Source organism: Eptesicus fuscus, chromosome 17 (assembly GCF_027574615.1).
Source record: "Eptesicus fuscus isolate TK198812 chromosome 17, DD_ASM_mEF_20220401, whole genome shotgun sequence".
Lineage (NCBI taxonomy): Eukaryota > Metazoa > Chordata > Mammalia > Chiroptera > Vespertilionidae > Eptesicus > Eptesicus fuscus.
This window is the reverse complement of record NC_072489.1, coordinates 55,930,719-55,939,191: the sequence shown is the minus strand read 5'-3', so window position 1 is coordinate 55,939,191 and position 8,473 is coordinate 55,930,719. Positions and strand designations below refer to the sequence as shown.

Here is an 8,473-nt window from a genome sequence, read left to right as displayed (position 1 = left end):
TTGGTCGTGATGATGGTGACACACCTCTGTAAATGTACTGTAAAATGGGGAACTGCACACGTTAACTGGGTGAAATGTATGCTATGTGACTTCTAATCAATAAAGCCGTTTACAAAAAAAAAAAAAAAAAAAACAGCCTGATCTGGTTCAGCCAAATGGGCAGTGTCACCCACCGAGTCGCTGCAGTAGGTGGTGGCCCTGGGTGCCCGGAGAGGCCCCGCCCCCTGGCCCGCCCGCTTATCTGCACCTCGCAGCGGCGGGAACGCGCAGGGACTGCCCGGAACCGCGCCATGGAGTCCGGCGGCGGCGGCGAGGAGGCTGCGGGCCGCGGGCCGCGGGTGCTGGTGGTGGGCGGCGGCATCGCGGGGCTGGGGGCCGCGCAGAGGCTCTGCCGCCACCCGGCCTTCCGGCACCTGCGGGTCCTGGAGGCCACCGCCCGCGCCGGAGGCCGCATCCGCTCGGAGCGCAGCTTCGGTAACGGCCTCTCCCCCGGAACTCCCTTCCCGAGCTCAGTCCCAGGTCCCAACCGGGGCCGCCCGCCCCCCGCCGCCCCCTGGCCGGCCTGCGGCCAGTTAACCGACCCGGGAGCCTTACCTGCCCCCCAAGTGGATCCCCGCCGCGCCCCAGTTAATCAGCCCAAGTTCACTGGTCCCGGAAACCCAGCTGCCCGTAGCTGGCAGGGCCGCCCCTGCGGGAAGGTACCCCCTGACTGTGCCCCCCGCAGCCTGTGCGAGGTCCCAGGTCATCCCTCCAGGGTGCTCCCCGGGCAGGTGCAGGCCAGCACACCCCCTCCTCAGGCGTTCCCCTTGAACTAGGTCGGGCCAGGCCCTTCGGGGAGGGACTATGGTCCTCAGGGACCCGTGGCCCTGGGGCTGGTTTTCAGAGCATTTGGGGGAAGGGCAGAGCCGGCTGCGGTCCAGGAGAAGGGCTCAGGGTCCACCTTCGTGGGGACAGACCCTCAGATGGCACCTGTGTCCCCTCCCAGGTGGTGTGGTGGAGGTAGGCGCTCACTGGATCCACGGGCCCTCTCAGGGCAACCCCGTCTTCCAGCTGGCTGCCAAGTACGGGCTGCTGGGGGACAAGGAGTTGTCAGAGGAGAACCAGAGGATCGATACCGGGGGCCACGTGGCGCTGCCCTCGGTGTCCTATGCCAGCTCCGGGGAAAGTGTGAGCCTCGAGCTGGTGGTGGAGATGGGCCATCTGTACTACAGCCTCATAGACCAGTCCCGGGAGTTCCTGCACGCGGCCGAGGCCCCCGTGCCCAGTGTTGGGGAGTACCTCAGGAAGGAGATCAGTCAGCACCTGGCCGGCTGGACAGAGGATGAGGAGACCAAGAAGCTCAAGCTGGCCATTCTGAAGAACTTCTTAAACATAGAGTGCTGTGTGAGTGGCACCCACAGCATGGACCTGGTGGCCCTCGCTCCCTTTGGGGAGTACACCGTGCTGCCAGGGCTGGACTGCACTTTTCCTGGGTATGTGTATGCCACACCCACCCCGTCAGCCTTCCATCCTCCCCAGGACCCCTCCAGGCTCCCCAGCCCCCCTCCATGCACCCACCCAGGCCCCCTCCACCCACCCCAGGTCCCCTCCATGCTCCCCAGGCCCCCTCCATGTACCTCAGGTGAAGCTTTGGGAGGCAGGGGAGTGGTGGGAGGGTCAAGGGGGACTTTTGTCTTCTCTTTTTTATTTTTATTATTTTTAAAAATATATCTTTATTGATTTCAGAGATGAAGAGAGAGATGGAAACATTGATGAGAGAGAATCGTTGATCGGCTGCCTCCTGCATGCCTCCTACTAGGGATTGAGCCCGTAACCCCGGGCATGTGCCCTTGACCAGAATTGAACCTGGGACCCTTCAGTCTGCATGCCAACGCTCTATCCACTGAGCCAAACCAGCCAGGGCTTTCTCTGTTTAGAAAGTTGGTCATTTGTTTCCCTAGTTTTTCTCATTTAAGAAAAGGGAGATCATTATTTTCAGGAACAAGTGATAAAACGAAGGAAATGCATCTTGTAATGCTTTCTTCCTCCCACGTTTACGAGGCCCCTCAGGTGCTAAGCACTGTGTGAGGGGCCCTTCCCTGTGGCTCGGGGGCAGGGTCAAGGGGGACTCAGTCTGCCCCCAGGCACTGGTGAGACATTCCCATGGGGCTCTCTCTCCCAGGTCCTCCCAGGCCCTGTGCACAGGGAAGGGCCTTTGTGCAGAACCAGGGGGCTGGGCAGGCAGCAGGGACCTTGTTCACGCCCTTGGGAACTTTGCCCGTTTCATCCTCCCATTAGCCAGGAGGCAGGTATTAACATTCCTGTGGTGGATCAGAAACCACAGGGTGGAGCCTGGCACGAGGTCCCCATGCCCTCCCTGACCCTTCCCAGCCTCCTCCCGCTGAGCCTGAGTGGGGACAGAGCTGCTGCAGCTTCCTGGAGGGCTGTTCTAGCGTCTTCCCTCCAGGCGGGTCCTCTCATCAGTGCCGACACCCTGTCTCTCCCAGGGGCTACCAAGGACTCACAAACTGCATCATGGCCTCCTTGCCCCAGGACGTGATGGTCTTTAACAAGCCGGTGAAGACTCTTCACTGGAACGGGTCCTTCCAAGAAGCTGGGTCTCCCGGGGAGAAGTTCCCAGTGTTGGTGGAGTGTGAGGACGGAGACAGCTTCCCAGCACATCACGTGATCCTTACCGTGCCCTTAGGTAAGGTCACCATCCGGTCAGGGTCTCCTCTCTTCTCGGCCCCAGGTGCCCCGGCCTCTGGCTCTCTCCCGCCCCAGCGGGCGCTGGGGCTTTGCCTGGCTACTAAGCTCACATTTCCATCCTAAGTCTTGGAGAGAAGGACTCTGTTGTGTTTTGTAGCAATCCCATGCGTAGGAAATAGGAGTTTCACAGAGAAAAGGGAAGTCAGCTGTTCTCATCCTTTGGAGGTATTTTCTGGAAAGGCTGGGAGGCCTCCTGATGGAGGTTCACCTGGGGGACAGCACAAAAGCCACATCTCAAGGTCAGGTCCAGCCGTCATCAAGGAAGGAGCCAAGTACATGATCTGCTTAATTCTAGAGCCGAGGCTTTTGACAGAGACTGTGAGTAGGAGTGGGCAACCTGATAAAAGGTGGAGATGATTGGAATCCAAGTTTTGCCAGCGTTGTCTCCTTTACCCCCAAGGCAGCCTGAGGACTTACCTGGCCCATCCCCTGTTTGACAAATGTCAACAGAGATTAGTCAGTTGCCCAAGTTCACAAAGCTAGCAGGAGCCAGAGCCGACTTAAAATACAGTCTCCTCCGCGTCCCACAAGTGCAATCTTGTTCTCCTTTTGCCTCTTCTCTTCTCTTCTCTTCTCTTCTCTTCTCTTCTCTTCTCTTCTCTTCTCTTCTCTCTCTTCCTTCCTCCCTTCCTCTCTCTCTCTCTCTCTCTCTCTTCTCTTTCTTTCTTTCTTTCTTTCTTTCCTTCTTTCTCTCTCCTCTCTCTCTCTCTCTCTCTCTCTCTCTCTCTTCTTTGTTCATTCATAGTTGCTATTCATAGTTGCTGGTGCTTACTGAGCCCTTGCTGTGATCAGTAGGAGCATTGTTACGACTGTCCATACTGGTCACAGGGAGCCAGGGCCTGTGCCACACTTGCTCTTTACAGCCACATAGAACTTTCTTCTATGCAGGTGCCATTGCTTAATGTTACTTAACTAGAGGCCTGACGCATGAAATTCGTGCAAGGGGCTCAGCCCTCGCAGCCGAGATGGCTGCCTCAGCCCTCCCAGCCCCGGCTTCATCCGGAAGGTCGTCTGGATGGTCATTCCACTGTTCGGCCATCTGGTCTAATTAGCATATTACGCTTTTATTATTATAGATATGGATGGAAATTTAGGTTGCTTTTACTTTTTCTGTTTCACACAATGTTATACATGTGTGTTTAAGAACACGTGGTCTAAGCTTGATAGTGATGATTGTTACACAACTCTATAAATATACTTGTGCGGCCCAGCCAGCATGGCTCAGTGGTTGAGCATCGACCTATGAACTAGGAGGTCACGGTTCAATTTCCTGTCATGGCATATACCTGGGTTGTGGCTCAGTCCCCATTGTGAGGTGTGCAGGAGGCAGCCCATCAATGATTCACTCTCATCATTGATGTTTCTCTCTCTCTCTCCCTCCCTCTCCCTTCCTCTCTGAAATCAATAAAAAAAAAAACACACACATATATATATATAAACACTACACGGATATCTCTGTAGGACCTGAGTTGAAGATCTGGTCAGGTGGGGATGGCTGTGGAGAGTGGCGACCCCTTCTGGTCCTCCCCACCCCATGCCTCACTTCCTGTGGGCTGTCCATCCTCTTCTCACTGACTAGCGAGTTATGTGCACCCTAAGGGATTGGCTTGCACTGTGGCTATTTCTTCCCGTTTTGTTTGACTTGGCTAAAGTAATTTTCTCATCTGGCAGATTAGTTGTTATGTCACCTCTGAAAAGGCCTGTGCTGTGCCTCTTACTGCTTCTCCCCACGGTCCTGAGCGGTGTGCTTTCCAGGGGGTGAGAGGCAGAAGGCTCAGACATGAGACTCCGTCCCTACAGAGGCCTCTCTCTGACTCCTCTGACGGGCTCAGGGCGGGTTTCTGTGGTTGCTGATCCCAGTTAAGGGTATTTCTGTGGTGTAAGTCGAGTCCAATGATAAATTCCAGGTTTTCTTAAAGAACATCTGGACACCTTCTTCCAGCCGCCACTGCCCGCTGAGAAGGCAGAAGCGATCAGGAAAATGGGCTTTGGGACCAACAATAAGATCTTCCTGGAGTTTGAAGAGCCCTTCTGGGAGCCGGACTGCGAGCACATCCAGGTGGTGTGGGAGGACACATCGCCCCTGGAGGACACCGCTCCCCCGATGCAGGACGCCTGGGTCAAGAAGCTGATTGGCTTTTTGGTCCTGCCTTCCTTCGAGTATGTACGCTCCCCATTTCTCTGAGGAAGCGTGAGTGCTGAGAGGGACTGGCTCCTCGGCGTCGTTTGGGTTGAGGATCCAACAGTGTGTTGATTCACCGTGAGGTGTCGGGAGGGTTTAATGGTGGGGATCCTGAGAGTTCCCAAAGGGCTGATGATAGACAGACCGTCTGGGCCTAACCCCCGTGGGACAGAGGGGCACACACTGTGTGTGGCTTGTCAGCATTGCTGAGGCCCAGAGTGTGCTGGTGAATGGAAGGCATGTTTAGTCAGTAAGAAAGTATTTGCTGAAATACAGGCTTGTAGGTCACAGAAGAAGTCTGAAACGTGGACATGTCTAGAACGGGAGGCAGTGCTTAAACCCGATGCAATAATTGAACAAAGCATCCTTGTAAGTCCTGGGATCAGAGACCCACACTTGAAGGGCTAAGTCGTGTGTCCCAGACATGCAGCGTAAGCACAGCAACGTGTGTGGGCTTGGTGCTCACTCAGAAATAGGAACACGAATCATTAGGGAGGGAGAGACTGGTGTTTCCAGCAAAGCCCGACCTGGGTGTGTTCTCCACGTAGGTCTGCCCACGTCCTCTGCGGGTTCATCGCTGGACTTGAGTCCGAGTTCATGGAGACGCTGTCGGATGAGGAGGTGCTTCTGTCTCTGACCCGCATGCTTCGCCGGGTGACAGGTACGGACCGCACGGCCCCGGCTCTGCCTCGTGCTCCTTGTTGTACGGTCTCTAAAGGGGAACTGAACTTCCTCCCAGTGAAGAGCTGAGTTTGCCTCTATGAACTTGCCTGAGTTCCTGCTCCTGAGCAACTGAAATGGTTTTGCCAACACTTCCCACTTCCATTTTCTAAAATGTGCCACCAAAATAAATACAGCTGCCCTTAACCAGGGCTTTATAGATGAGACGTGGGGGCTCAGACAGAGCACAGTGACCACATGGTCACGGGGGCTGAGGATGCAGTGATGGCGTCCCCAGTTGGACAGAGCGGATAAGACTGGGAGAGCCTCTTATTCATGCACTTCATGGCTTGGTTTTCTTCCTGGGCAGTTTCTTTCATTTTGAACTGCTCCGTCTTGAAAATGAAGGCCCCATTGCAGACTGGTGGGAGGAGCCCCGGTTCATGTGTGGCATCTCTGTGGTTCAGGGAATCCACAGCTTCCTGCGCCCAAGAGTGTGCTGAGGTCTCGCTGGCACAGCGCCCCCTACTCCAGAGGCTCCTACAGCTACGTGGCCGTGGGCAGCACCGGGGATGACATTGACCTGCTGGCTCAGCCGCTCCCTGCGGACAGAGAGAAGGCCCAGGTATGATGTGGCCCCTGGATGGTAAGGCACCGGGGTCCCGCTGGAACCCCAGAGTGTGGGTGGGGCTGGGACCCCTGAGACTCAGAATCCCTTTTCTTTATATTTTTATTGGTTTTAGAGAAGAAGGGAAAGGGAGAGAGAGAGACAGAAACATCAATGATGAGAGAGAATCATTGCCTCCTGCACACCCCACACTGGTGATCAAGGCCACAACCTGGGCATGTGCCTTGACTGGTAATCAAACCGTGACCTCCTGGTTCATAGGTCAATGCTCAACCACTGAGCCACGCCGGCCAGGAGAATCCCTTTTCTTTCTTTTTTTAAAAAAATATATTTTATTGATTTTTTACAGAGAGGAAGGGAGAGGGATAGAGAGTTAGAAACATGAATGAGAAAGAAACATCAATCAGCTGCCTCTTGCACACCCCCCACTGGGGATGTGCCCACAACCAAGGTACATGCCCTTGACTGGAATCGAACCTGGGACCCTTCAGTCTGCAGGCCGACTCTCTATCCACTGAGCCAAACCGGTCAGGGCCCCTTTTCTTTTTTGAAATTAAGAATACTTTTAAAATGTGTTCTTTTCATCATAATTCTACATACACATAGCCCCAGGGCACATGCTCGTGTGGCTTCCCAGGCCTTCAGTACGGGCGTCCCAGTGGAGTGGGCGGCTGCAGCGCCCCCTGTGACCAAGCTGAGGAATCAGAAGGCACCATCCCAGGGCAGGCGTGGACCCCACCTTTCTGTAGGAGTCTCCTAGTTTGGGTATAAAATCGTGGTTTGCGAGTCATGCCCCTCAGGGTTTGGAACATTTTCCAATGTTGCTGTCGGGAAGTCCAAAGCCATTTGGAGTCCTTTCTTCCTTGTGTCCCGTGTTCCAAGCTCTTAGGAAGCTTAGAAGAGCATTAGGCTCCAACGCCCATGGAGACCAGAAGCATGCGACCCTCGCCGGGCGTCCACTCACTTCACAGGGTTTGCCTTGAGCCCCTCAGTCAGCTGGGAAGTTCTTGTGATTCATCTCATCTTCTCTCTGCTTTCTCTTCTTTTCTCCCTCCCCCCCCCCCCCCCCCCACACCCCCCCACACACACACACTAAGATTTCTGTTGTTTGAATGGCAGACTTCTGGACCGGTCCTCAAATATTCTTATCCTTTTCTCTCCTCATTTCTATCTGTTTTTTGGTCTGCATGTTGGGGGATGTTCTCCGAGTTGTCTCCCAGGCCCTCTGTTGCATTTTCCATTTTGTGATCACGTTTAATCCCGAATATTTGAGCCCTGTTCCGCGAGAAGCACCCGCTCTTGTTCTGTGGCCACACCAGGGTGCGGGATTAGGTGAAGAACAAAGCCACCTCCTCACCCTCAGCTCTGTAGCCACACGTGGAAGGCATGTGGCTTGTTGCTCCACCCCAGCACCCCGTTCTAACCCCACCCTTCTCTGCAGCTCCAGGTCCTGTTTGCAGGAGAAGCCACACATCGGACGTTTTACTCGACCACCCACGGGGCTCTGCTCTCCGGCTGGAGGGAGGCTGACCGGCTCATCGCGCTGCTGGACCCCCAGGCGCAGCTGCACGGTCCCAGGCTCTGAGCCAGCCTGTTCCTCCCTTGCCAGGGGAGGCTGCCACCATCCTTCCCTCTGTTCAGCCTGGCTGGAGACTTGGGATGTATTGTTACGGGTCACTGCTCTCATTTTTCACGACTGTCACTGGGCCTGGCCATGGCTGAGCTGGAGCTGGGGGAGGGGGAGAGTCTGCCTGGAGAAGTGAGACACAGGTGTGACCAGCTGCTGATGCTGGTGGCTCACATAAAGTGTGTCAGAACCTCTGTGTCCGGAGTCGTCCTTACGCCTCGGGGCTGCAGCATCTGTGGCTTCTGCCTTCGACTCCCCCCTGGCCCAGTCATTGCAGGGCCCCTGGACTCTGGGTGTTGTGGTTGCCCTTGTCCTGGGCATCTTCAGGTGTTTCTGAGGGCCAGCAAGTGGGGAGAAAGGAGGGCACAGGAGGCACCCCATCCTGAGGATTTCTGGAGGAAGTGAACAATGAGGCCTCAAGAGTGCAGAGGGACAGGGTAGCCGGGTGTGTGAGGGTGAGGGAGGGGCGTGTGCTAGGGGTGCGCTGGGCGATGTTGGGGTGTGTTGGCATAGCCCCTTATCCCTCCTGTCTTGGGTCAAATCGCCCCTCAAGGGGTCTTCCTGCCCCTGCCCCGGAGTTGAATGTGTGGCCACGGCTTTGTGCCACTGGAGCGGTTTTGCCTGGACA

The 8,473-nt window shown here is 55.6% G+C and overlaps 1 protein-coding gene across 1 annotated transcript; it reads left to right on the top strand.

Moving 5' to 3' along the window:
• Positions 1 to 248: 248 nt before the first annotated feature.
• PAOX (polyamine oxidase) lies at positions 249 to 8,035 on the top strand. Its single transcript, XM_028149626.2, has 7 exons — positions 249 to 474; positions 986 to 1,472; positions 2,487 to 2,686; positions 4,656 to 4,908; positions 5,479 to 5,591; positions 6,058 to 6,215; positions 7,660 to 8,035. Exons 1-7 carry the CDS (start codon positions 291 to 293, stop codon positions 7,801 to 7,803), a joined length of 1,539 nt encoding a protein of 512 aa, XP_028005427.2. The 5' UTR covers positions 249 to 290; the 3' UTR covers positions 7,804 to 8,035.
• Positions 8,036 to 8,473: the final 438 nt, after the last annotated feature.